The sequence below is a fragment of the Eimeria maxima genome, genomic scaffold, assembly GCF_000499605.1.
Source record: "Eimeria maxima Weybridge genomic scaffold, Emw_scaff292, whole genome shotgun sequence".
Classification (NCBI taxonomy): Eukaryota; Apicomplexa; class Conoidasida; order Eucoccidiorida; family Eimeriidae; genus Eimeria; species Eimeria maxima.
This window is the reverse complement of record NW_013563779.1, coordinates 1,730-29,229: the sequence shown is the minus strand read 5'-3', so window position 1 is coordinate 29,229 and position 27,500 is coordinate 1,730. Positions and strand designations below refer to the sequence as shown.

General features: G+C 42.2%; 6 protein-coding genes across 6 annotated transcripts; 2 read left to right on the top strand and 4 right to left on the bottom strand.

The window, feature by feature from the left end:
• Positions 1–326: 326 nt before the first annotated feature.
• EMWEY_00026810 (ribosomal protein L23, putative) lies at positions 327–1,955 on the bottom strand (the record flags this gene model as incomplete). Its single annotated transcript, XM_013478121.1, has 4 exons — positions 327–386; positions 578–723; positions 1,458–1,663; positions 1,903–1,955. 4 exons carry the CDS (start codon positions 1,953–1,955, stop codon positions 327–329), a joined length of 465 nt encoding a protein of 154 aa, XP_013333575.1.
• Positions 1,956–2,853: 898 nt separating this feature from the next.
• Positions 2,854–7,599, top strand: EMWEY_00026800 (hypothetical protein, conserved; the record flags this gene model as incomplete). Its single annotated transcript, XM_013478120.1, has 5 exons — positions 2,854–3,928; positions 4,248–4,274; positions 4,696–4,805; positions 5,060–5,312; positions 5,564–7,599. 5 exons carry the CDS (start codon positions 2,854–2,856, stop codon positions 7,597–7,599), a joined length of 3,501 nt encoding a protein of 1,166 aa, XP_013333574.1.
• Positions 7,600–8,402: 803 nt separating this feature from the next.
• On the bottom strand, positions 8,403–11,145 carry EMWEY_00026790 (hypothetical protein, conserved; the record flags this gene model as incomplete). The annotated part of the gene is made up of 6 exons (XM_013478119.1): positions 8,403–9,637; positions 9,837–9,920; positions 10,161–10,245; positions 10,396–10,468; positions 10,706–10,816; positions 11,039–11,145. The coding sequence occupies 6 exons, from the start codon at positions 11,143–11,145 to the stop codon at positions 8,403–8,405; spliced, it is 1,695 nt and encodes a 564-aa protein (XP_013333573.1).
• A 1,318-nt stretch (positions 11,146–12,463) lies between these two features.
• Positions 12,464–14,563, top strand: EMWEY_00026780 (quinone oxidoreductase, putative; the record flags this gene model as incomplete). Its single annotated transcript, XM_013478118.1, has 6 exons — positions 12,464–12,485; positions 12,781–12,894; positions 13,548–13,622; positions 14,017–14,092; positions 14,279–14,356; positions 14,512–14,563. The coding sequence occupies 6 exons, from the start codon at positions 12,464–12,466 to the stop codon at positions 14,561–14,563; spliced, it is 417 nt and encodes a 138-aa protein (XP_013333572.1).
• Positions 14,564–17,450: 2,887 nt separating this feature from the next.
• Positions 17,451–18,731, bottom strand: EMWEY_00026770 (adenylosuccinate lyase, putative; the record flags this gene model as incomplete). Its single annotated transcript, XM_013478117.1, has 5 exons — positions 17,451–17,544; positions 17,876–17,916; positions 18,107–18,213; positions 18,397–18,463; positions 18,618–18,731. The coding sequence occupies 5 exons, from the start codon at positions 18,729–18,731 to the stop codon at positions 17,451–17,453; spliced, it is 423 nt and encodes a 140-aa protein (XP_013333571.1).
• Positions 18,732–23,010: 4,279 nt separating this feature from the next.
• Positions 23,011–25,722, bottom strand: EMWEY_00026760 (MORN repeat-containing protein, putative; the record flags this gene model as incomplete). The annotated part of the gene is made up of 8 exons (XM_013478116.1): positions 23,011–23,462; positions 23,700–23,846; positions 24,052–24,153; positions 24,450–24,572; positions 24,752–24,835; positions 25,045–25,188; positions 25,398–25,425; positions 25,630–25,722. 8 exons carry the CDS (start codon positions 25,720–25,722, stop codon positions 23,011–23,013), a joined length of 1,173 nt encoding a protein of 390 aa, XP_013333570.1.
• Positions 25,723–27,500: the final 1,778 nt, after the last annotated feature.

Here is a 27,500-nt window from a genome sequence, read left to right as displayed (position 1 = left end):
CCTGTAAATGCAAGAACTGCATCTAAACCCTAAACCCTAAACCCTTTTGTGGTCCCTAGGGAGTAAATTAGTTGTCTGTTCTATTTGTCTCCTTTCTATCTTTTATTTGTCTCCTGTCCTGTCCCTGGTCTAAACCCTAAACCCTAAACCCTAAACCCTTCTTTTCCCCACAAAAAAATTGAATTTGTGGTTTGAGGGACACATCCATCACTTGATGGCCTCAATACTAAATCACCAATTAGCTAGCTAGCTAGCTAGCTAGCTAGCTAATTAGCTAGCTAGCTGCTTAATTGGCTAGCTAGCTAGCTAGCTAGCTAGTTAGCTATTTATTTATTATAGCGGTTTTGTGCATTGGATAGACGCTGTCTCCATGGTCTTAGATCGAGCTGCATGCACACCATAAACCCTAAACCCTAAACCCTAAACCCTAAACCCTTAATATCTCTGCATCTCTGTAACATCTGGTGCTGGCGATATCAGGAAACTTTTCCCCTATCCCTATACTGCTGCTGCTGCTGCATCACCTCCTGCTGCTGCTGCTGCTGCTGTTGCTGTTGCTGCTGCTGCTGCTGCTTACCGGTACATGTGTCTGCTGAGGTACTTCCTCGGGTTTATATGTAAAATTATAAACCCCTCCATGACGAAAAGGAAGACGAACATCAGGAGACTCCAAGGAAGAAGAAGGATCTTCTCTATTTGTAGGGTGTAAACGAATATCGTCACCTATAAATATATATAACATAAACCCTAAACCCTAAACCCTAAACCCTAAACCCTAATTTCATGTTTATGAAAAAAAAAGAAAAAAAAACCAAATTTTTTTACCCCAGAAAACCCTAAACCCTAAACCCTAAACCCTGATTATCTGGTAGTAGTATGTTAAGTACAGATAATATCAATACATACAAACCCTAAACCCTAAACCCTAGACCCTAAACCCTAATTACCTGCGAGTAGATTAGGTATAGGTAGTGTCCATGCATGCTGCATCTCTCCTCCTGCATATAATTGATGTCTTGAGGGTTTACGCTTATTATCCTTATTAGCACCATAAATATTATTTTTTTTTATTAAATCAGGGTTTATGCATAAATTTCTTGATGATCTTAGCATCTTAATTGTATCTGGTACTTCTTCCTCTAGGGTTATTATTGCCTTCTTATATGTACAACTTGCACGACGATAACCCACTATATTTATATACACATACATATTATAAACCCTAAACCCTAAACCCTAAACCCTAAACCCTCAAAATCTGAAAAAATCACTTTCGTACGATATATACAACTTATATGGTCAAGGAATTAGGGTTTAGGGTTTAGCTAGGGTTTAGCTAGGGTTTAGTAGGGTTTAGCTAGGGTTTGTGGATTCCGTATAAAAGATATATTTTGTGTGTGTATCTTTATGTATATTATTAGGGTTTAGGGTTTAGGGTTTAGGGTTTATATTCTTACATCTTTTATCATCTAGATTTCTTCTTCTCTCTGGTACCTTAATAAGAGTATTTACCTTCAAAACCCTAGCATTATATAAACCCTCTAAATAATTTTTTATTTCTTCTTTTGTTAAATTAACAGGAACACGGAGGCATAAACGACGAGATTCAATAAAAGAACCACTGCGGTGTATGCACACCGTCTGCCATGGAAAAAATACGTTCCTACGACATACATATATATACAAACCCTAAACCCTAAACCCTAAACCCTAAACCCTAAACCCTAAACCCTAAAAAATTAAAAAATTAAAAATTAAAAAAAAAACAATAAATACTAAATAGTTTGGTCAGGGACTCATGAGCAACAAATGTTACGCGGTCTGGAGAGTTGGAACGAACGTCTCGCAAACCCTAAACCCTAAACCCTAAACCCTAGCTAGGTATTTGTGTAAGGAGCTTACCTGGGGGTTTTGGGCGGTGTGAGAAGAACGCGAGAGAGGGAGAAGAGAGACATCTTTATTTGCGATGCGAGGAGGGTTTAGGGTTTAGGGTTTCTGGATGTCTAGGGTTTAGGGTTTAGGGTTTAGGTGTGTACGCTGAGGGTTTAGAGCAAAGACCAGCAGCAGCAAGAAGACTTCCATTATATAATCGTGTATAAGAGACACCGTAAAACTCTAAGAGCAGCAAATGTCATTGTGTCTCTGCTGCTGCTGCTGCTGCTGCTGTTGTTGCTGCTGCTGTTGCTGCTGCTGTTGCTGCTGCTGTTGCTGCTGCCGTCGATGCTGCTGCTGCCGACTCCACCGCCTCCCTGTTGTTGCGGGTACAAATAATGCTCTATATAGTGCTGCTAATGCTGCTGCTTCTGCTGCAGTTGCTGCAGTTGCTTGTGTTGCTGCTGCTTCCGTCGCTGCTGCTGCCGTCCCTGTTGCTGCTGCTGGCGCTACACACCAGAGAGCCCTGCTGTATAAGAGGGAGACGAAGATAAAGAAGGAAGAAGAAACATAAATTAACACTTTTTTCACTGAAATTAAACCCTAAACCCTAAACCCTAATTCGTATGCAGGAAAGGGCCGGGGCTGCGAAGGCCCCGCTCCTGCGGGGGCTGGTGACGCCAATGAGGGTTTAGGGTTTAGGGTTTAGGGTTTAGCATATTTGTTGCAGTTTGGATATCTGTGTTTGCCTTCGAGGCGAATTCAAAGTGCATTTGCTGAGCAGGCAGTCTTTTCTACCGTGGAAACCCTAAACCCTAAACCCTAAACCCTAAACCCTAGACTGGTCAGCGGGACTTCGAGGCGCTTCTCCTATTAAACCGATGGTGCCGCTCTTGGAGTACCTTCCGACAACCTCTAAACCCTTTATCATAAACCCTAAACCCTAAACCCTAAACCCTAGCATGGTGGCAAAGCCCCGCCATGGCTCACGAAGGATCACAAGGGGGCCCCCCGGGGGCCCTCGAGCCGCATCGGCAGCAGCAGCAGCAGCAGCAGCAGCAACAGCATCATCATCAGCAGCAGCAACAGAAGCATCGTCATCAGCAGCAACAGCAGCAGGCCTGCTTGACTGCTGGGGTGTACGGTTCCTCGCATGAGAGGAAAGCCTCTCCCAGCAGCAACAGCAACAGAAGCAGCAGCAACAGCAGCAATAGCAGCAGTAGCAGCAGTAGCAGCAGCAGCAGCAACTATGTGGCCCCTTCCCGACGTGAGGGGCAGCAGAGGCGTCGTGGTCCTCAGCAAGTTGCTGTTGCATGCGTCAGCAGCAGCAGCAGCAGCAGCAGTCGCGATGGAGGAGTTGGCGTAAATGATTCCTCAACAAGCAGCAGCAACAGAAGCAGCAACAACAGCAGCAGCAACAACAACAGCAGCAGCAGCAACAATAAGAGCAGCAGCAACAGGAGTGTAAGCTTAAGAGTCCCTGGTGGGTCTGATTGGGGTCCTTCCTCTATAGAGGATAAATGGACAGAAGAGAAACAAGAAAAACATTTGGGGCTGCATGCGGGTCGTTTCTTTCGTGAGTTGGTGAGGGGGAACGAGATGGGATCGGTTGTGGGGTCGATGGGATCGGTGGGATCGATGATGGGATCGTCAATAGGATCTCCAACGACACCAATGGGATCTATGATGGGATCGATGGGATCGGTTGTGGGGTCAATGGGATCGATGGGATCTATGATGGGATCGATGGGATCTATGATGGGATCGTTAGGATCTATGATGGGATCGTCATCGGGATCGTCTCTGGGATCGTCTCTGGGACCATCAATGGGATCGTCTATGGGATCGTCAATGGGATCGTCTCTGGGATCGCCGGGATCGATCGCTCCCCCTTGGTCTCCTCCCCGTTTCCATCCCGATGCTGGCCGTGTGGGGCGTCTGTCCTCTGGGGATCGTCGATTCAAGAAAGAGAGGAAAGGAGGAATGATCTCTCTTGTCTATGAGAGACAATTAAGAGTTGGTGGTGTTGCTGCTTATACCTATAAAGTCCTACAAGGTACTCCTGCTGCTGCTGCTGCTGCTGCTGCTGTTGCTGTTGCTGTTTCTGTTGTTGTTGCTGCTGCTGGTGCTGCTGTTGCTGGTGGTGCTTATGATAATAATATTTGCCGTTATTTGCTGCTCTGGATAACGCCCCTGCTGCTGCTGCTTCTGCTGCTGTTGTTGTTGCTGTTGCTGCTGCTGCGATCCAGATTGGTGCTGTTGCTGTTGTTGCTGCAGTTACTGGTGCTGCCTGCTGCTGCTATCCAGATGGCTGTTTTAGCTGCTGTTGCTGCAGTTGTTGCTACTGCTGTCTGCTGCTGCTGTTGTTGCTGCAGGACCAATCAGTGCAGCAGACGGTGTGGGCTTCGTCTTCGCCTGTAAGCTGCTGCTGCTGCTGCTGCTGCTGCTGCAGTTGCTGCTGCTGCTGCTGCTGCTGTTGTTGTTGTTGTTGTTGCTGATGACGCTAGTGCTGATAAGGATACGTGTGTTGCTGCTGTTGCTGCTGCTGCTGCTGCTGCTTACCGTGGCTAAACCCTAAACCCTAAACCCTATCTGGTGTGTGCCTCAGCGAGGGTTCCTTGCGGCAAGAATATCCAAACCCTAAACTCTGTCTTCGTAAATAGACAAGGCCAACTATGCAAACGTAAACCCTAAACCCTAAACCCTAAACCCTAGTAGTGACCATCTACAGCATCGTGCTTTCTTTTTTCCCACCGAGCCGTGACCTTGATTCCGGGACTAGGGTTTAGGGTTTAGGGTTTAGGGTTTAGGGTTTGTGTGCAGGACGAGGATCGATACTAGAGAGGAAAGCTGTTGAGGGTTTAGAGCCTCTACAATCGGGTTGTGCGGTTACTCTTCTTATCGATCTTATGCGATTTGTTGCTATTTTCCAGGTAACTAGGGTTTAGGGTTTAGGGTTCAGGGTTCAGGGTTTAGGGTTTAGGGTTTACGATATCTCAAGGTGTTTATAGTACGGGTTCCCTCCACATCTGCTAAATACTATGCCATATGTTCGGGTGTATATGCAGCTAGCTATTGTGGTGTATAGTCAGCTAGCTATTATTTTGAATAGGCAGCTAGCAGTTGGGGTGTATAGGCAGCTAGCTAGCTATTGGGGTGTATAGGCAGGTATTGGTGTTATGTACAGATGACGATGCCTGATGGTAGACAGACTCCCTTCCGCTATGTTGACTTCTCTGATTTTAATGACGAGCAGCAGCAGCAGCAAGAGCAGCAGCAACAGCAGCAGCAGCAACAGCAGCAACAGCAGCAGCAACAAATCCTTCTGCAGCAGCAAGAGCAGCGACTGCAGCTCCAGCAGCAGCAGCAACTGCAGCAACTGCAGCAGCAATCAGATGCCCCTTGTTCTAAGGGATACTTCTGCGTTGTCATTACCTTCGGTATGTTGCTGCTGCTGCTGTTGTTGTTGTTGCTGCTGTTGCTGCTGCTGCAGATGTGTCGTTGCTGCTGTTGCTGCTGCATTTTGAGCGTGGTTTTGCGCAGCTGCTGCTGCTGTGACCCATGAATATGCTGCTGTTGCTGCTGCCACTGCAGCGGCAGCCACTGCACTGTAAGTGCTGTTGCTGCTGCTGCTGCTTTCCTATTTGCTGTTCCTTTTGCTGCTGCTGCTGCTGCTGCTGCATGCGTACAGCTGAAGTTACAGTGGAGCTGTCTCATCCGGTGGAGCTGCTGCAGCACTACGTTGCTGCTCGAGCAGCAGGGTCTCCTTTCCCCCCTATTGACAGTGCAGCAGCAGCAACAGCAGCAGCAACAGCAGCAACAGCAGCAGCGAATGTGCCACATAGGCCTGGGGTGCAGCAGTTAGCGCATGCATTTTCCCCCAGTGATTTCCGATCTGCTGCTGCAGCAGCAGCAGCAGCAACAGCAGCAACTGGCGTATCAGAGGCTAGCTACCACCGTCCTGTTACTGCTGCTCCTGCTGCTGCTGCTGCTCTTACAGATAGCCCCGAAGCAGCAGCAGCAACAGCAGCAGCAGCAGCAGCAGCAGCACAAGGAGGAGGGGGGTTAACAGAGCTGTTATATCCCTTTCGTTCCGTATTTGAATTGGCGCTGCACTTTTATCGTTCAGGTGTATCGGCAGGTGTTGCTGCTGCTGCTGCAGCAGCAGCAGGAGACCCATTGGCTGCTGCTGCACTTGTGGGGATGCTTGGAGGAGGAGATGGCAGCTGCCCAGACAGCGTACTCCCGGGTGTATGGGCAGCTGCATTCTTTGCTGCTTTAGGGAATCAGCAGCAGCCTGCTGATGCTGCTGCTGCTGCTTATGCTGCTGCTGCTGCTGCAGCAGCAGCAAACGAGACATCGTCATCCTCTTGTCGTGCCATCGTTGCTGCGGACGCTGCATGCGATGGAGACAAGCAGCAGCAGCAGCAACAGCAACAGCCGCAGCAACCGCAGCAGCTTGTTGGTGGTTCAGCTGCTGATGGAGCTCACAGCAGCAGTAGTAGCAGCAGCAGCAGACGCAACAGCAGGAGCAGCACTGCTAGCAGCAACGGCAACAGCAGCAACAGCAGCAGCAGCATCGATGCTGCGTCACCTGCATCGAGGACATTTCCTTTGGTCCCCTTTAATCCAGCCTTGCCTCGTTGCTTTGGCGAGGAGCAGCAGCAGCAGCAACTGCAGCAGCAGCAGCAGCAGGAGCAAATAGCATGTGTTGATCCTACTGGTGCTGCTGCTGCTAATGACGCTGCACAAATTCCAGGGGAACCAGCAGCAGCAGCAGCAACACCAGCAGCAGCAGCACAACTTCCGCAGGAGAATCTGCATGCTGCTGCTGCTGCTGCTGCACCTGGGTGGTTTCGTGTGGGGCCCTGGAGCCCCAGCGGGGCAGCAGCAGCAGCAGCAAGACAGGCAGCAACAACTCCTGCAGAAGCAAGAGGTGATGCTGCTTTTGCTGCTGCTGCTGCTGCTGTGGATACACCGCAGATGTCGAGCAGCAACGCCTTCCCCACATGCCAAGGGTTTCCTTTCCCTGCAGCAGCAGCAGCACCAACGGCAGCAGCAGCAGCAGGTCCACCACCATCAGCAGCAGGACCACCACCAGCAGCTGCTGCTGCTGCACCAGCAGCAGCATTCAACGTTCCCCTTGTGCCTATGCCTCCTCTATCATCCCCATTAGTCCCCACAGCGTCATCTGCCCTTGCAGCAACGGTTCCTCCGCATGCTGCAGGTGCTGCTGCTGCTGCTGCTGCAGCAGCAGCAGCAGCAGCAAACTTCCCTCGACACGCGGGTTGCCCAGGACCGCCTGCTCTGCTGCTGCCTGATGCTGCTGCTGCTGCTGCTGCACCTGGCAGCTGCTGTGCACCGGCTGACTTCTTCAAGGCAGCGACTCAGCCCTACAGTGGCGGTCAACCGGAGCGGCAGCAGCAACAGCAGCAGCAACAGCAGCAGCAATTGGGGTATGTGTGCCCCCCTTCGTCGCAGCATTTGGCACTGCCTTGTCCCCCGATTTTTGTGTCGAGTTCCCAGGGATCTGCAGCAAGCAGCAGCAGCAGCAGCAGCAGCGGCAGCAGCAACAAGGCCAATGCGAATGCTGGAGCAACAGCATTGGCAGCAGCAGCACCTGCTGCTGATGCTGCTGCTCCTGCTGCAGCAGCAGCAGCAGCAGCAGATATTCGAGGTTCCCAACAGAGCACAAAGCGGCAAGAGGACCCTAGTGGTTTTCTTTAGAGTACGCCATTTTGCTTGTGCTGCTGCTGCAGTTGCTGCAGCAGTAGCAGCAGCAGCAGCAACAGCACAGCAGCAGCAGCAGCAGCTGCAGCAGCTGCTGCTGCTGCTGAGGGATCTCTGGTCTCCTTTTACCTGATTGGTTGTCTGACCGATAAAATTAAATGCGTTTGTTATTTGTCGCTGTCTTGCTGCTACTCTAAACTTTGTTGTTGCTGCTGCTGCTGTTGCTGTTGCTGCTGCGGCTGCTGCTGCTGTTGTTGCTGCTGCTGGCTATCGGAAGTATCTGGCTATACTAAGAGACTCACACGTGCAGCAGCAGCTGCTGCTGTAGCAGCAGCAGCAACAATAGAAAGAATAGCTGCAGCCTTAGTGCAGCTAGACAGCTACTTCTGCTGCAGCAGCCATGGCCTTTGCCAGCAGCAGCAGAAGCAACAGCAGCAGCAGCAAGCTGCTGCTGCGGCAAGCTGCAGCAGCAGGAAAAAGGAACCGAAAAAGGGTTTAGTAGTAGTAGCAGCAGCAGCAGCATCCTCACCATCTACTTGCTACCCAACTACACACTAGTATATGGAACTGGTACTCCTGCTGCTGCTGCTGCTGCTGCTGCTGCTAGTGCTGCTGCTGCTGCTGCTGTTGACCCTACGTTGTGCCATATGGACAACCTTCGCTGCGTATTAAACTCTCTGCAACAGCATCTGCTGCTGCAGTTGTTTTTGCTGCAGTTGCTGCTGCAGCAAATGCTGCTGCTGCTGCAGTTGCTGCTGCTGCAGTTGCTGCTGCAGCAATTGCTGCTGTTCTCGTGTCGCTCACTTATCAAGAAAGGCATCTAACGCCGCTGTGCTCTGCCATGCATTTGGGTTTCTGCTGCTGCTGCTGCTGCTGCTGCTGCTATTGCTGCTGTTGCTGCTGCTGCTAATGCAGCTCGAAGCAGTTCTGCTGCTGCGCAGCGTCCGTGGGGGAGACGTTGGCGCAGCACGCCAAGCATCAGGTCTCCCCCATGAGGATCGTGCTGCTGCTGCTGCTGCTGCTGCTGCTGTTGCTGCTGCTGCTGCTGGAGCTGCTGCTGGTGTTGCTTGCGCTGCTCTTTCTCTGGAGGGCATCAATTGACCCCTCTTCAGCAGCATTTGCTGCTGCTGCTGCTGCAGTTGTTGCTGCAGCATCTGCTGCTGCTGCTGCTGCAGTTGTTGCTGCAGCATCTGCTGCTGCAGACTCATGCGGTGCTTCGCATACACGTCAGGCACTCGTCTGCGTGGTGCGTAGAAGCTTGGATAACTCCTTGGCTTGCTGCTGCTGCTGTTGCTGTTGCTGCTGCTGCTGCTGTTGCCGCTGTTCGTGCTGCTGCTGTTGCCGCTGTTCGTGCTGCTGCTGCCGCCGGCTGCAACAGGACCACCTGCTGCTGCTGCTGTTCTTTCTAACGGTGACGGGAAGCTGACAGCATTTGTTTGCTGCGTGTTTGAAGCTTCTTGTCCTGCTGCTCCTGCTGCTGTTGCTGCTGCTGCAGCAGCAGCAACAGCAGCAGCAGCAGCACAAGCTCCTTCAGCTGCAGCAGCAACAACCTCGTTACGTCCCCTCCATGCATCTGTAAGACAAGTGGCAAGACGAAGGCCCAATGTGTCCTCTGCAGCAGCAGCAGCTGCTGCTGCTGCTTCTGCTGCTGCTGCTGACAAATCTGCTGCAGCAGCTGTAAAATTATCTCCTACTGCATGTGTCTCTACGCTGTTGCTGCTGCTGCTGGCGCTTCTGCTGCTCTTGCTGCTGGAGCTGCTGCTGCTGCTGTTGCTGCTGCTGTTGCTGCTGCTGCGTTTGGCCTTACGTGAGATGTTTTTATCTAGGAAGACATCAACAACACCTGCAGCAGCAGCAGCAGCAGCAGCAGAACGGTTGCTGCTGCTTCTTTCTTGCCTTAATATTTGCTGCTGTCTCCTTGCTGCTCTTTTTAGATTATTTATGCTGTCTGCTGTTCTCCAATTAGAGACACAAGGGACAGCACCACCATAATAAAATACTTCTCCTTGTAGTTCTGCTTCTGCAGCTGTACGACCTATACGCAAACCCTAAACCCTAAACCCTAAACCCTAGAAAGTAGTAGAGTGTGTCACTCGGTGCAACACAGCAAAAACGGAACACATAGACATCCGATGGATCTCCTAGCATGACGAATAACCCTAAATATACAAATTAGGGTTTAGGGTTTAGGGTTTAGGGTTTAGGGTTTAGAGACGTACGTAACTCCTTCTTACGGAGGTTTACAGATGCCTCAACAATTGGTTTTGCTATTTGCCCTAAGACTGTCCCTAACACTCGGTCAGGTAATGTGGCTATATCTGTACACATAAACCCTAAACCCTAAACCCTAAACCCTAAACCCTAGGGAGTCTACGTACGACAGACTCCCGGGAAGACGGGCAACTCTGTGAAGGGCTAGGGTCTAGGGTTTAGGGTTTAGCCAGAAGAAGGGAGAGACTAGGGGGAGACAAGAAGAACAGAAATACCACCGAGGCAACCCGATAGAAAACAACCCGTAAACCCTAAACCCTAAACCCTAAACCCTTTTTTTTACGCACATGCAGGCAAGGGTTTAACGCCAAGAAACCGCAAAACACTTTGAGAGAAATGATTGCAATTATGAGAAAAAACGTCGTAGCTGTCCTGTATAAATATGCAAAACCCTAAACCCTAAACCCTAAACCCTAAACCCTTTTGGTCTTAAGCATAGAGAGGTCCTCGTATATAAAACAAGATCTAACTTCCTATAGAATAACGGAATTTAGGGTTTAGGGTTTAGGGTTTAGGGTTTACTGGGGTAAAAGATCTTCGTTGTAGATGTAAGAAAGCCTCAAGGTCTTCTTCCTTCATTAGTGTCCTCCCCATCCTATAAACCCCGCAAATAGAATTCCTACCCTAAACCCTAAACCCTAAACCCTAGTTGCTGTTGGATACTGGTGCCCTTTCATACCACAACACTAAACCCTAGACACTAAACCCTAAACCCTCGAGTCACACAGCTGCATCGATTGACACGTGTGAACCAGAGTGCCGTAAGTAATGCAGAGAAGGAAACAAGGATTTAGGGTTTAGGGTTTATTAGGGTTTAGGGTTTAGGGTTTACGAGATTTCATCTGTAAGAAGTTTCTCTCCTGGCCATCCGCTGCCTCTTGGGCAAACACAAATCGTTGATTGATAAAAATATTCTTTTGAGTATACACAAACATTTGTGTGCCTGAATACACCACAAACCCTAAACCCTAAACCCTAAACCCTAAACCCTAAACACTAATCCTAGATCCTAAAACCTTAAGTCTAGATCCTAAACCCTAAATCCTTGACAGTAAACAGAGTTGCTAGCTGCTGGTGTCGTAGCTCTAGGAAGGGACGTCTGCAGCTGTTTGTCTTGGCTAGCTAGGGTTTAAGGTTTAGGGTTTAGGGTTTAGGGTTTAGATACCATATGCCCTTCTTGCAGTCTCTAAGGAAGAGAGGAGCGAAGAGAGCGGCCTTCCCTTCGGATAGATCGAATACACGTAGAGACACTGCAACTCCGGGTTCCTGCATCTTCCTAAACCCTAAACCCTAAACCCTAAACCCTAGAACCCAAACCCTAAACCCTCCTTTGTTCGTCTCGAGGTCACCGTGGAGCCCAAGAGAAAGGGCTCATGCCCAAACAGCTGATGCGGTGATGGAAGGCAGGAGGAGGTTGCAGGGTTTTGAGTCGAGGGTTTAGGGTTTAGGGATTAGGGATTAGGGTTTAGGGTTTGGCGGGTGTCTGCTGAAACAGCAGGAAGAAGACCAGATGACAATAGCATGAGAAGAAAGAGAAGGACAAAAATAGGGTTTGCTCGTCTCTAATACCGCGTATGAACAAGTAGGGTTTAGGGTTTAGAGTTTAGGGTTTAGGGTTTGCGGTGTCCATCGAGGCTCTCCTGCTGCTGGTTGCTGCTGCTGGGTTTGTTTGTTCGCCTGGTGTATGCGCAGCTCATAAAGGAGAGAATAAAGAATAAAAGGATAAAATTAAACAAAAAAGGAGGAAGAATAGAAGAAAGCAATGATTTGCTTATGTTCTTTCCCTATCTCGGTGTATACGAGGTTTAGGGTTTAGGGTTTAGGGTTTAGGGTTTAGGGTTTAGCCAGTCGGGCGGCTCAAAGTAGCCAGTACACGCATTCACCTATACAGCAATAATAAAATAAACCCTTTTCTTCCTTTTATCTTTTATAATAATAATTATATTAAATACTATTAGAAGACATTTGCTTTTTTCTTCTTATTTTCCTTATTAACTTCCTCAACGGTCAGCAGCAACAGCGGCAACAGCAGCAGCAGCAGCAACAGCAGCAGCAGCAGCAGCAACAGCAGCAGTGAGTGTGTACTGAGTTTTGTAAGAAGGCTGTTAAACGCAAAACCTCAGCAGACACCTCAAACCCTAGTCAACATAACACACACACACGCACACGGCTGGTGCTGTTGCTGCTGTTGCTGCTGCTGCTGCTCTCCCTCTCCCTTGCAGCCTACCCTAGCAGCAGCAACAACAACAGGCAGTGGCTGTGCAGCAGCACGTACACACACACCAGCAGCAGCAGCAGTCATTTGCTGCTGCGCTCCACCACCATCCCAGCAGCACGAGCAGCAGCAGCAACAGCAGCAGCAGCAACAGCAGCAGCAGCACCAGCAGCAGCAGCAGAGTGAATGGAGTCTCTGCAGCGCATGCGCGCGGTGTTCGTGCGCGAGTGTTTACAACCCCACCGATCTTTTCGTCTCTATGTAGACACTTGTCCTCTTCCCTTGCTGCATCAGCAGCAGCAGCTGCATCAGCAGCAGCAGCAGCAGCAGCAGCAAAAGTGTTTAATTAAAGTTGGTGCTGCAGGTGTCAATAGGATGGATTTGCTGCAGAAGAGGGGTTTGTCTTATGGGCAGAGGGAGGGTTTAGGGTTTTGTAAACCCTAATGGGGAGGAACAAACCCTAAAGAAACACCTAAACCCTCCCCATTAGGGTTTATAAATTAGGGTTTACAGGATTAGGGTTTACAGGATTAGGGTTTACAGGATTAGGGTTCTTAGACTAGCGCGGATATGCTAGGGTTTACTCCCCAGGCAGGCAATTAGGGTTTATGCAATAGGAGCTAGGGTTTACAATAAATAATCTATAATTAGGGTTTAGGGTTTAGGGTTTAGGGTTTAGGGTTTGTATACAGGTAAATATCCTCCCCCTCCTGGTGTTTCGTCAATATTAGGTGTTGAGGTTGGTGGGGTTGTTGTAAACGGAGACACTTTTCCTTCAGGCACTCCTGTTGCTTGTCTCCTCCCTGGTAAGGAGACAGCAGCAGCAGCAGCAGCAGCAGCAACAGCAACAGCAGCAGCAGCAGCAGCAGCAGCAATAGTAGTAGCATGCCTGCGCACATGTGTTAGGGTTTGTTTATCTGCGGGTTTATATCTCCTTACAGACTCTAAACCCTAATATACTGTAAACCCTAAACCCTAAACCCTAAACCCTAGAAAAAAAATAATTATTTCTTTCTTATGCAGGAGGAGGATATGCAGAGTATGTAGCAGCAGACCCTGAATTTTGTTTCCCTGTACCGCCAAACCTCACTGTTGAACAGGCAAGGGTTTAGGGTTTAGGGTTTAGGGTTTAGTGCGTGGGCAGACTATGGTGTAGGATTCATGATTGATGCTGGCATCTCTCATACCTCAATTCTAAACCCTAAACCCTAAACCCTAAACCCTTGCGTGCTGTCTCCTTTTAGGCCGCATGCATACCAGAGAATTTTATTGCTGCTTATCAGCTCCTCCAAGAAGTTGCAGGTTCGTGGTTTAGGGTTTAGGGTTTAGGGTCTAAGGATTAGGGTTTGCAGCATATTGCGTTGGATTTATGGATTGTGGTTTACAGGTTATGGTTTAGAGTTTAGGGTTTACAGTTTAGGGTTTAGGGTTTAGGGTTTAGGGTTTATGATTACTGCAGGACTATCCGATTTCAAGGCGAATGGAGGAAAACCCTCAGGCATTAAATACGCCCTTGTATACGCCGCTGGCTCCGGTACCAAACCCTAAACCCTAAACCCTAAATGCGTTCTGTTTTATGCTGCTGTCTGTCTCGGAACCCAAGCCCTAAACCCTCAGTACCTAAACCCTAAACCCTAAACCCTAAATTCTGTGGTGTATGTACACCTCAGGCATGGGTTTGTCATTAATTCAATTATTTAGGGTTTTTCTTCCTTCTGTTTGTGTTATTGCTGTTGGGGGGGGAGAAGAAAAACTAAAAAAGAGTAAAGAAGTTGGTAAGACAATTTAGGTGTATATACACCATAAAACCCTCATAAAAAGAATTAATTAGGGTTTATATATCTTTATAATTTTATGCGGTTCTTTTAATGGGCTTATAACAAGGGTTTAGGGTTTAGGGTTTAGGGTTTAGGGTTTGGGTGTATCAGGGGCAACGGTTTGTTTGAATTATAAGGAGTTGGGGGCATCGCTGGCGGATGAAGTACTCAAGTATACAGAGGGCCGGTAAACCCTAAACCCTAAACCCTAAACCCTAAACCCTAGGTGGTAATTGGTTTTTTAGTGTTTTTGCAGTTATGCATGCATGCATTATCCCTTAAGAAATTGCGGTGTATCTGCAGCACCGCCTTATAAAAGGGTTTGGGTATCTAGGGTTTAGGGTTTAGGGTTTAGGGTTTATGCTGCATACAGAGGAGTAGATATTGTTCTTGATTGTGTTGGATCTTCTTTATTTGATCAAACCCTAAAATCCCTAAAAACAGACGGAATGTACGACAAACCCTAAACCCTAAACCCTAAACCCTAAACCCAGCGTCACCGTAAACCCTAGAAATAAGCCTAGCATATAACCCCTCAAAACCCTCGTCACAAGGACGGGCGCACGTATCAGCCGGGTTTAAGGGTTTAGGGTTTAGGGTGTATAGGGTTTATGAGGGTTTGCAGGTGGATATTATACGGTTGTTTAGGGGGAAATAAGATAAATATATCTCTTTTTTCTTTAATAGAGAAAAGAATTAGGGTTTATTGCTCAACACTAAGAGGAAGAAAACATGAATATCTACAAACCCTAATTTATAATTTTAGGCAGGAAGTATTACCCAAATTTAATGATCAACAGCTACAAGTATGCTAAACCCTAAACCCTAAACCCTAGATACACCCTAAACCCTAATAATTATTATACAAGAATAATTAACGATAAAATGCACCAGCAGCAAGGAAACAGAAATTGGAGAAGAAGAACAATAGAAACACTAACAGCAGCAGCAGCAGCAACAGCAACAGCAGCAGCAGCAGCAACAGCAGCAAGCCTTTAGCAGGTAATTGTGCGGTCTGTATGATGGCTGCCTAGTTGTTATTTCGAGGGTTTACGCACCACGTGCTAGTCTAAGGGTAACCCCAAACCCTAAACCCTAAACCCTAAACCCTAAACCCTAATTTAGGGTTTTGTGTATATTCAGGTAATACTGGATTCACAATATGATGCAGAAGAAGCAGACAAGGCGCATGCAAGACTTGAGGAAAATAAGAACATAGGGAAGGTATTAATTATATTTAATAAAGAAATTGCAGAACTCAAGGGAAACCCTAAACCCTAAACCCTAAACCCTAGGGAAGAAAAAAAGGGTTTCGGACCAATCAATGAATCGGCTGTCCCCTAGAACACCTCTGGACCCTAAACTGTATATTTCCCCTAAACCCTAAACCCTAATTTGATCTTTGTTAGGGTTTATAGGGTTTAGGGTTTTTTGTGTCTAGTTGTATGGACACATGTTAGGGTTTAGGGTTTAGGGTTTATGTCTTGTTGTGTACCTTTGGCAAGTTGTGGTGCAAGTCCAATATAAGAAGAAGGAGACAATTGATTAAGTGTCTCCTTTTCTTGTTTATTTATATTTATTTTATTAATAAATTCTTTTATATCTAATAAGGAGACACTTGTCCCTCTTGTTAATTCCTTTAATCTCTCATAAGCTTCTTTGTCTCCTTCCCTGCATAACAATAAATAAATAAATAAATAAATAAATAAATAAATAAATGTCTCCTTTTCTTCTTTTTCTCCTTCTTTCCTGTCTCCTTTTGTCTCTTTATTAATAGGCGCTAACGTTTACTGAATTAGGGTTTACAGCGAGCAGGGAATGGGTTTATCCATACTTTAGCAAGGGTTTAGCTAGGGTTTAGGGTTTAGCTAGGGTTTAGGGTTTAGGGTTTAGCTAGGGTTTAGGGTTTATTTACTTTCTCATAAGTGTTTGTATAGGTTCAGCGAGTACTTCCCAATGCTGATTAAGTTCTTGTTGTGAATTAATAAAAGAAATATTTATTTTATTTATTCCCCTTAATAAGGACCTAAACCCTAATAAGGAATAACCTAAACAAGTACCTATACTACGTAAACAAGTTGAATCAGATAAATCCCTCTGTAAACGAGATATAAGCAATTTACCGCTGCATGCAAACAAAATAAATAAAAAAAAAATAAAAATAAATAAAAAGGAGGGAAAATAAATTAAAAAAAACAAAAAAATATTAAAAAATAAAAAAAATGACACAAAATGATGTATTATAAGATACGCCACAAACCCTAAACCCTAAACCCTAGAAAACCCTAAACCCTAAACCCTCATCCATATACTGCAAATCATAGAAGATGACTATACACCCCAGAAGACCATCTTCATCCCTTCTCAATGCACAGAAACCATTCCCTCCACCTTTACATCCATCTGCCTCTCTTTTAAGTGTTTAGGGTTTAGGGTTTAGGGTTTAGGGTTTTGGGGTGTATACGCACCTAAAGAATCGTAACATGGCATTCGCTAAGCCTAAATTTCCTTCTGCATTTTCAAAGTCAATTGGATTTATTTTGTGCGGCATTGTGCTGCTGCCTACTTCTTTTCCTACGCGCTGCAGCACGAGGAGGTCTCTGCAACAAAAAAAAGAAATAATTAGGGTTTAGGGTTTAGGGTTTATGGTTATGTATTGGAAAGGGTTTGAACTGTTATAAAGGTTTAAAGGGTTACAAAACAAGGGGTGACAAGCTAGGGTTTGTAAACTGGGATTAGCGTATACGAAGTCATGTTTAGGGTTTAGGGTTTGGAAATTAGGGTTTAGGGTTTAGGGTTTAGGGTTTAGGGTTTAGGGTTTAGGGTTTAGTACCTGGATATATATGACCAACAATCCTGACAAAGACCAATTAGTGTTGTATTAAATCGGGCTAAATCATCACATAATTCAGATATCCAATCATGGGGTTCAATTTGTGTACTCATGGGTTGATAACAAACCCCTAAACCCTGCACAAACCCTAAACCCTAAAAAACCCTAAACCCTAAAAATCTCGAGAAAACCCTAAACCCTAAACCCTCAAACACCCAAAACACCACCATACAAACACATTAATCAGATACACCCAACACTAGTAGTAGCAATAACAACCACAAATCCTGTATACAACGCCAAACCCTAAACCCTAAACCCTAAACCCTAAACCCTTACCTCTACAAATTGTTGGGCAGTCTTAGGCCAATCAATATTAGGGAAGGCCAAGATGTGCGCATTAAAATTCCCCACCGCACCACTAAACTTCCCGTATGCCTTCGTACCTTCAAGTCTATAATAGCAGCAGCAGCAGCAGCAGCAGCAGCAGCAGCAGCAACAGAATTAGGAGCAGCAGCAGCAGCAGCAACACAACCAGGAGGAGCAGCAGCAGCAACAATAAGGTATGCATACACAGTACCTAAAGCACATTAATTGACTGCTGCTTTGCTGCAGAAGGATACAGAACAGCATCAGCAGCAACAGCATCAGCAGCAACAGCAGCAGCAGCAGCAGCAACAGCAGCAGCAGGATTACTTAGTTAGATGTTTATTTAATCTATGATAATAAACAGCAAATTCTTTGCCAAATGTTGTTGGGGTTGCTGGCTGCCCGTGAGTTCTTGCAAGAAGGGGAGTATCCGCATGCTGCAGCACAAACCCTAAACCCTAAACCCTAAACCCTAGTAGGAGACCCTAAACCCTTTACTCATGTGATATAGGATAATAAGACAATTAACGAATATCCTGTCTCATGCTGGAGAGTCTCGATGCTGGAGGGTTTTGTGTTTTCTAGGGTTTAGGGTTTAGGGTTTAGGGTTTAGGGTTTAGGGTTTGTATTACCTCCTGTGCTAGGGTTTGTAATTTATTAACAATAGAGCGCATAGAAGGAATTAGGGTTTTATACAAAGTGTTTTGTATCATTAAAGAAAAAGAAATACTATTTATATCTTCGCTTGTGCAGAGAATATGCACAAACCCTAATAAAGAAGATAATGAAGGAATTGCCTCCAACCTCTCCTGCATATAAACCCTAAACCCTAAACCCTAAACCCTAAACACTACATTTGACACCCACATAAACCCTCAAGACAATTCCACTATACACTCAACACCGAAACACACACAACATAGGCGTCATGTACACAAACCCTTCCTGTATACAAACCCTAAACCCTAAACCCTAAACCCTAAACCCTAGATAACTAACCCTTATATAATATTCAACAGCCTTAACATCGTGATTTGTTTGTTTTTCTATGGCAAATATTCTTTGAAGATTTTCTTCTGTTACCTCATACAGAGGCTCTAAATCCCCTGCAGCAGCAGCAGCAGCAGCAGCAGCAGCAGCAGTAGCAGCAGCAACAACAGCAGTAGTAGTAGCAGCAGCAGCAGCGGGCAATGCTCAGCTGAAACGAAACAATTTGATTCAATACTCGCTCTAGGGTCTAGGGATTAGGGTTTAGGGTTTAGGGTTTAGGGTTTAGGGTTTAGACGGACGGAGCTGTTCAGGAGTAAGAGGGACTTGAGGGTGAACATTCGCAACAAAAAACTCTAACCATTTTAGCTGCAACAATAATACACAAACCCTAAACCCTAAACCCTAAACCCTAATCTCAGAAAACCCTAAACCCTAGCGATCTGACAAGAAGAGACGATATCGAATTCTAACAAACCCTAGAAAACCCTAAACCCTAAACCCTAAACCCTTTGGGGCTGACCTCAACATAAACCCTATGACGCATAAGGTGTATATCTCCCCACACTTTCCTCAATTCTTCTGTTGCTTCCCGGTATCTCCCATCAAGGGGGCAAATATTATTGATGAGAGACATGTTGACGGATTAGGGTTTAGGGTTTAGGGTTTAGGGTTTACTAGGGATTCCTAGGGATACCCAGGCTTTACTAGGGTTTCCTAGGGTTTGCGGACACCTAGGGACTCCTAGGGTTTGGGATTTGAACAGGCTGATGGTTTATTCGTCTTTATTCATATAAATAGAATAAACACTGCGCCATAAACAAAATTAGGGTTTAGGGTTTAGGGTTTATGGTTTAGGGTTTGAAGAGCGTTCCCTGTAAAACCGGGAAAGCCCGAGACGCTGACTATCTTTTGCACTTTTTTGTTTAAATATAATTAAATGAATAATAAATAATAATTAAAAAAAAGATTAAAAAAGAAGAATAAGAAAGAAAAGGGAATAAAAAATGTTTTCTTGTGGAGAAACCGCTCTTGCATGCATCGAGACTTAATCAACAGCAGCAGCAGCTGCTGCTGCTAATTACCATTTAAATTCATGAAATAAAATTAAATAATATTTTTATTTAGTTAAATAAAATACAATTTAATAAAAGAAAAAGGAAAAAAAGAAAATAATAGTAAAAATACACTAGCTCTGCTTACCCCCCCCTCCCCCCTTGCCGGTTTTTTCCGGGTGTATATACACCTCATTACTTTAAAGAAAATAATAAAAAGGACAAAAAATTAATTTTAATTAATTAATTTATTTAATTGTATACTTTATTTATATAAAAATATATTAATATTTTAATTTATAGTATATATACACATAAAATAAGTGTGTATTGAATATATTCCCTATATAGGCAGCAGCTATCTGCCTATACACCGCAGACAATAAGTTAATAGACAGCCAATAAATAATAATTATTTTTTTTAACAATTTATCCTTATTATAATAAAAAAATAATATTATTTAATTTTATTTATGAATTTAAATAGTATATTATCTATAACATATTTATTTATAAGAGAAAAAAACAATTCCTTATATATCAATAAATCCCCTTCCTTTTAGTCGCTAGCTAGCTAGCTAGCAAGCTAGCTAACTGGATAGCTGGCTAGCTAACTAACTAGCTAGCTAGCTAGCTGGCTAGCTAACTACTGGTTAAGCCGTTAATATCTGTGGCTAGGTATACCTGCAGATATTAATTCCCTTATTTAATGGTATTTATTTTCTTCCTTGTAGGGAAAAGGAGAGGAAAAAAAAAAAAAAGAAATGAATAAATGTATTAAATATTTCTTTCTTTATCTACATCTTTTATATAAATAAAAGAAAAAGAATTAATTATTTATAAAATAAAAGAAATAAAATAAAAGAAATAAAAGAAAAGAAAGTCTTTGTTATACACCTTGCGGTGTACGTACAACATTATTATTTATTTATTTATTATTGTTTATTTATTTATTATTATTTATTATTATTTACTAAATAATAATAAATAACAATTATATTTTTCTTTATTAATAGAAGAATAAAACAAAGGGTTTAACCAGCTAGGGTTTACAGATAAGGGTTTGATATATATTTCCAAATTAGTGTTTAGGGTTTAGGGTTTAGGGTTTAGGGTTTAGTAAATATTAATCTTTTTTTTTCCTTAAATTATAAATTTAGGGTTTTGAATAAATTCCTTTTTAATATATATTTCCATATATTTCCAAATATTCCTATCTAGGGTTTAGGGTTTAGGGTTTAGGGTTTAGGGTTTAGGGTTTAGGGTTTAGGAAATATTCTTGTCTTTTTTTTCTTAATTGTATATTTAGGGTTTTAAATAAATTTGTTTTAAATATTTTTTCTGTTGATTTATAAAATTCATCAAGACATACTTTGTGTTTCTTCTCATACTCAAAGGCCTATAAGAAAATAAATAAATAAATAAATAAATAAATAAATAAATAAATAAATAAATAAATTAATTAATTAATTAATTAAATTAATTTAATTGTTAATTTAATATATATTATTATGTTGTGTAGTTAATAGACAAGAGAATATATACACCACAAAACAGCTAGTAGCAAATAAATAAACAAATAAAATAAATAAATAAATAAATAAAATTAATTAATTAATTAATTACCTAATTAATTAATTAAATAAAATAAATAAATAAATAAAATAATTTACTTACTTGTGTAATCATATCTAATTTATCTGCATCCTTAACAAGCATTGCCTCTGGTGTTTCTCCTGTAGACACAAAATACAAATTAGGGTTTAGGGTTTAGGGTTTAGGGTTTATATGTGATCATTTTAATCCCTTTCCCCCATATAAACAACATAATATAAATAAATAAATAAATAAATAAATAAATAAATAAATAAATAAATAAATAAATAAATAAATGTATACCTTGTTCATATTCTTCCCATAGATTAATAATAAATTGTGCTCTTTCTTTATCTAGAGAAGAACAAATACAATTAATTGCCTTTCTTTCTTTTTCTTCTTTTTCTTGCGGTGTAATTTCATCAAAAGGTGTAAAATCTCCAACAATTGATTCAGCAAGATCGTGAATCATGGACATCATTATACACCTGAATAAATAAATAAATAAATAAATAAATAAATAAATAAATAAATAAATAAAGGGGGAAAAATAAAGAATTCATGAAGAAATATTAATATGAATTTATTATGCTTATTATTTTCTTTTATTTATTTAAATATATTTATTAATATAAAAAATACTTTTTTATGAATAAAAATGAAGAAAAAGGAGGGGAAAAAAAAACATGAATTTTTTGTATAACTATACTAGTACTGTATATGCAAAAGAGAGGGAAAAAAGAGGAAAAAAGTATTATTCTTGGTGTAAAAAAAAAGAAATAAATAAACTTACTTATTTCTATCTGCTAATTTATTATTAATTAGAAGATCTTGATCAGAAAAAGCAAGAAAATGAAGAGAAACGCCATAAGAATGATCTGCAACACTTTCTGCATTATTGGGGTGTATGTACCGTAGCCAACCTGCTCTTTTTACTTCCTTTAATTTCCTTACAAAGGACATAAAATCATCTATTTTCTCCATTTTTATTAATTATATTTATTTATTTATTCATTATTTATTTAAAAAAAGAAAAAAAATCAATTTTGTTCATTAAATAACGCTGTTTTTCCTCTTTTTATTGACGGGTTATATATGTATGTATATAGATAAAAAAAAGAAGGAAAAAATATCCACAAAAAAAGAAAAAAAGAATCAATAATCAATAAATATTCATAAATAAATAAAAAAAGAAATTATTTTCTTTAAAAAGAATCATTTATCCATTTATTTCATCCATTCAATCTCTAAACCCTAAACCCTAAACCCTAAACCCTAAACCCTTTCTTCGATCCCGAGGGGCCCCCCCCCCCACAGAGGGTACTTTATACTGCAGCAATAAATAGAGGAAAAAAAGAACCTTTTTCCCTCTTTTACACTATTAATTATTCCTTTTTCCTTTTCTTTCTATTTATTATTAATAAAAAAAAGAAAATAATTATTTATTTCTTCTTTCTTGCTGTGTATACGCACTCTATCGATAGTAATAAAAGAAAGAAGAAAAAGAATTATTCTTTTTATTTATTATTTATTATTTATTTATATTTATATTTATATTTATATTTATATTTATATTTATATTTATTTATTTATTTATTTATTAAAAGAAGAATTAATTAATCAATAGAAGATCGACGAAGAAGCAACAACTGCAGCAGCAACAGCAGCAGCAACAACAGCAGCAGCAGCAGCAACAGCAACAACAGCATGCATGCATCCTTTGTCTTTTATTAATAATAATTTATATAATTATACATTTATAATTATAATTATAATAATTATATTATTTATTATAAAAAAAATAATAAATTAAATAATTAAATAAAAAAAAAGACAAGGGGTGCATATACACCCCGTGAGGCCCTGCTGCTGCTGCTGCTGCTGCCGCCGCAGCAGCTGTCGGTACACCCGAATACCCTCCCTAAACCCTAAACCCTAAACCCTAGGACAAGGAGGAGGAAAAAAAACATACGCAGGGTGTGTAAACCCACACATATCCATAAAGTCCCTGCCTCTCCCTTATCTGCATTACTAGGGTTTAGGGTTTAGGGTTTAGGGTTTGGTGTTGGTAAGACAAGGAGGGTTTATAGAAAGAAGGATTGACAGGTCAAAAGAGATATAAGGTGCAGCAAGCAAGCAGCAGCAGCAGGAGTCTCCTGCTGCTGCTGCTGCTGCTGCTGCTACAGCTGCTGCTGCTGCTGCTGCTGCTGCTGCAGGAAGGCCAAAACAAAAGCAGCAAATATAAAGTTAATCACAAACCCTTTTTTAGGGTTTAGATTCTTTCTTGCCAAATAAAGAGAACCCTTTTTTCTTCTTTGCTGCTGTTGGTGCGTCTGCATCATTTGCTGCTGCTGCTGCTGCTGCTGCTGCTCCTTTTTTTCCTGCAGCAGGAGCAGGAGCAGTAGCAGCAGCAGCAGGGGAAGGTGCCTCTTGGCTCTCTTCTCCTTTTTCTTTTTTCTTTGATTTCTCTCTTCTCCATCGCGTATGATTTCCTCCCCCTTTCTTTGATGTTTGTTTATCTAGCTGCTGCTGCTGCTGCTGCTGCTGCTGCTGCTGCTGTTTCTGCTGCTGCTGCTGCTTCTGTGCAGCAGAAGCTGCATTGCTGCTGCTGTCTTCCTTGTTGGTAGGCACAGAAGAAGCAAATAATTCTTTTTTTTCTTCGTCTGCTGTCTGTAGAGATTCTAAGGCAGTAGAGGGAGGAAGAGTATTTACAGGAGCTGCAGCAAAAAAAAAAAAAAACCCTAAACCCTAAACCCTAAACCCTAAACCCTAGAGGCACCCACCCAAACCCTACCTCACCCTATATCACCATATAAACCCTCCCCTAACTCCCCTCTCTCCCCGTTTACCTCCCCCCAACTCCTCCGACCATCTATAATCAAGAATAATATAAAATATATATTATTAAAAAATAGTTTATAAGGGTTTAGGGTTTAGGGTTTAGGGTTTAGTACCTTCAGTAACAGATATTTTTCTACCAAATCTCCACTCTGCCTCGGAGACAGCTTTGCCATCCATTGAATAATAACGACCTAAGCCGTGCTGTTTGCCGTCTACCCATTCCCCTTCGAACCAGCGGCCGTCTGGCCATGTCACCTTACCTATACGTAAACCCTAAACCCTAAACCCTAAACCCTAAACCCTTAATTTATAATAAAGGGTAAATTTATACTAGACAATATTATTACGTGGATACAACAAACGGGATTCAAGAGGAAAAAGGGAATCAGAAAAATTCAATTATAGGGTTTAGATGTTTTATATACTCTTCTAGGGTTTAGGGTTTAGGGTTTAGGGTTTACGTACCATGACCATGTTTTTTATCTGCTTTATATCCACCCTCATAAACACGACCATCAGGAAGAAGCATCTTCCCTTGTCCCTCCATATGATTCTGTACCCATTGCCCTGTATACAAACCCTAAACCCTAAACCCTAATCGGTGGTGTTTGAGTATTTACATTATATGAGGGTTTAGGGTTTAGGGTTTAGGGTTTATAAGTTGTATCTCCTGATGTATTGGGTCAATTTTTCTGATTTTTTTTGCATTTTTTTATTGTTTAGGGTAAATAAGGGTTAATTAGGGTTAATTATATATTTAATTAGGGTTTAGGGTTTACCTGCATATTGTTTATGATCATTCCATGTATATACACCATAACCATGAATATAATTATTAATAAATTGCCCCTTATATACACTACCGTCTTGCCAACAAAAAGTTCCTTTTCCTTCTTTTACTCCTTTCTTGTATTCTCCTTCGTAGCTGCTGCCGTCTGCCCAATGCTCACGCCCGTAACCCTCTTGTACATCGCATACCCATTGGCCTAATGCAGCAGCAGCAGCAGCAGCAGCAGTAGTAGTAGTAGTAGTAGTAGTAGTAGTAGTAGTAGTAGTAGTAGGGGGGAGGGAGGCGAGAGCTTGAAGGGAGAGGAAAGAGGAGAAAGACTGGCAGGTTGAGGAAGAATAAGGGTTTAGGGTTTAGGGTTTAAGGTTTAGGGTTTACCATCATAATAAGATCCATCTGCATGCGTAAACCTCCCTCTACCATGGGCCTTATTATTCTTCCATTGTCCTTCATATTTATTCCCTAAACCCTCAAAAACCCTAAACCCTAAACCCTAAACCCTAAACCCTAATTTCTCTACGACATCGGATTTGATGAGTATAAATGTGCTAAAAACGCCATAAACACCCATCTCCCCATCCCCAACCCTAGCAGCAGCAAGTGCAGCAGCAAGTGCAGCAGCAAGTGCAGCAGCAGGAGCAGCAGGAGCAGCAGAAGAAGAAGGAGCATACCTAGAGGATGAATAAAAGTTCCCTCTCCTTCTGCTACTCCATCCTTAAAATAACCAGAGAATTTAGATCCACAGGGACGAATTAATACACCATATCCGTGTTTTTGTCCATTCTTTAATTCTCCTGTATATTGAACTCCTCCACCTATATATATACACCAAACCCTAAACCCTAAACCCTAAACCCTAAACCCTAAACCCTAAACCCTAAACCCAAAAAATTAAATTTTAAAGAATAGACGATTTTCATGGAATTTAAAACCTTACAAACCCTAAACCCTAAACCCTAAACCCTAAACCCTAGAACAAAACACTAAATAGATAGGGAAAAAGACTCAGGTAAACAGGACGTACTTAACACTATTGTCTTCGCCGAGCCTGCCTGCACAAAAAGACACAAACCCTAAACCCTAAACCCTAAACCCTAAGATCTAAACCCTAAACCCTAAACCCTACAGCCAACAACCATTCGATTGCTAGAGAAGGTAACCCCTCTCTTTATTTTATATCTCCATCTGAACCCGTAGAGAGTATTTGCTCTAAACCCCAAACCCTAAACCCTAAACCCTAAACCCTAAACCCTTACGGATGCATTAGTGTCTTGTTGTATTCCTGGTACGAATTCTGCCTCGTCATTCTTTACGGAATCAAAACACTGACAGGAGAGTCCCGCCCCCATTCTTTATACAGGGAGAGGAAACCCTCCTAGGGTTTAGGGTTTAGGGTTTAGGGTTTAGGGTTTGGTTGGAGATGAAGATCTAGATCTATATAAATATATATAAGAAAGAATTAGGGTTTATAACCCTTTTCTTTTTTCTTGCTAAACCCTTATTTTATTTATATTTATTTTTATTTTCTTTTTGTCTCCTTTTGTCTCTTTTTGTCTCTTTTTGTCTCTTTTTTATTCATTTATATTATTATTTATTGTCTCCTTTTGTGTCTCCTTTTGTGTCTCCTTTTTCTTCTTTTCTTCTTTTCCTCTTCTTTTGTCTCCTTTTGTTCCTTTTCTCTCCTTTTACCCGTTTATTCTATCCTTTTTATTCCTGCTGCTGTTGCTGCTGCTGCTGCTGCTGCTGTTGCTGCTGTTGCTGCTGCTGCTGGTTGACCACTCGTTAGATCGGCCTCTGTGCTGCTGTCCCCTAGCAGTGAATATATTTGCTGCTGCTGCTCTTTGCCTTAATTGGGGTGTACGTACACCTCAATAAGGTAGAAGAAGAGAGAAGAATTCGGGTGTATATGCAGGTAAGAATTGGGGTGTATATAGGGAGGTATGGATTTACTGCTGCTGCTGCTGATGCTGCTGCTGCTGTTGGTGACGAGTAAATTTTACGGTTCTTCTTTGTAGATAAATAGATAAAACAATTAAAATATACAAATATAAACAAATAAAAGAAAAAAAGAAGAAAAAAAAGAAGGAATTGTTATAAGAATTACCCTTTTTATTCATTGAATAAAGGAATGACTCTCTCTCTCTATGGCGGCGGCAGCGCACGGCCTCCTGTGCTGCTGCTGCTGCTGCTGCTGCTGCTGCTGGGTCATATATATAAGAAGAGGCATAAAAAAACGTAAAATAAACGTAAAAAAGAAGAAAAAAGTATATTTATGAGTATAATTTCGTACTTTTTATTAATTTTTAGGTTATTTTCATGTATTTATTCATTAATTTACCTAAAAACGCCCCTATTAATACCCGCCGCCGCCGCCGCCGCAGCCCGCCGCCTGTTTCAGGTGTATAGGCAGCTCACCTCTATATATAAATATAAACAAAAAAAATATATTTTTCTTCTTTTTTTTTGTTTTTATTTCTTTTCTTTTTATTTTTTATATTATAAATAATAAATAGAGGAAGAAGATACTATACAAAGGGTTTTTATTTGTTTATTTATTTATATAAGAAGAAGATACATATTCTTACTGGTTATTCTTCTCCTTCTTCTTCTTCTTAATAAATAAAACAAAGAAAGAAAGAAAAAAAAAGAAAAAAAGAAGAAAAAGACATTAAAATATACACCAATAAACCCTTTAAAGGTTTTTATTTATTGTTTCTTTTATTTTTTTGTACACATATAAAACCCTAAACCCTAAACCCTAAACCCTAGAATCTATAGATACATGGTCACTAAACCCTATTCTAAGGGTTTATGAGGTGTACGTACACCTCAATTAGGCCTCTCCTTCTATTCTTTATAAGGAAGACACAAGCAACAAAACCCTACACAAACCCTTTGCCAGCTAGGGTTTAGGGTTTAGGTATGGTAGCTCGGTACAGATCTCCTGCAACAATAGTAACGTAAACCCTCGTAAACCCTCGTAAACCCTAAATTAGGGTTTGGGTTGTATGTATGCTATCATTGGAGGGTTTGCTACTATAAAAAAGAAAGGAGAACACCCTTCTTTTTTTTTTTGTTTTTTTTTTTTTTTTTTTTTTTTTTTTTTTTTTTTTTTTTTTTTTTTTTT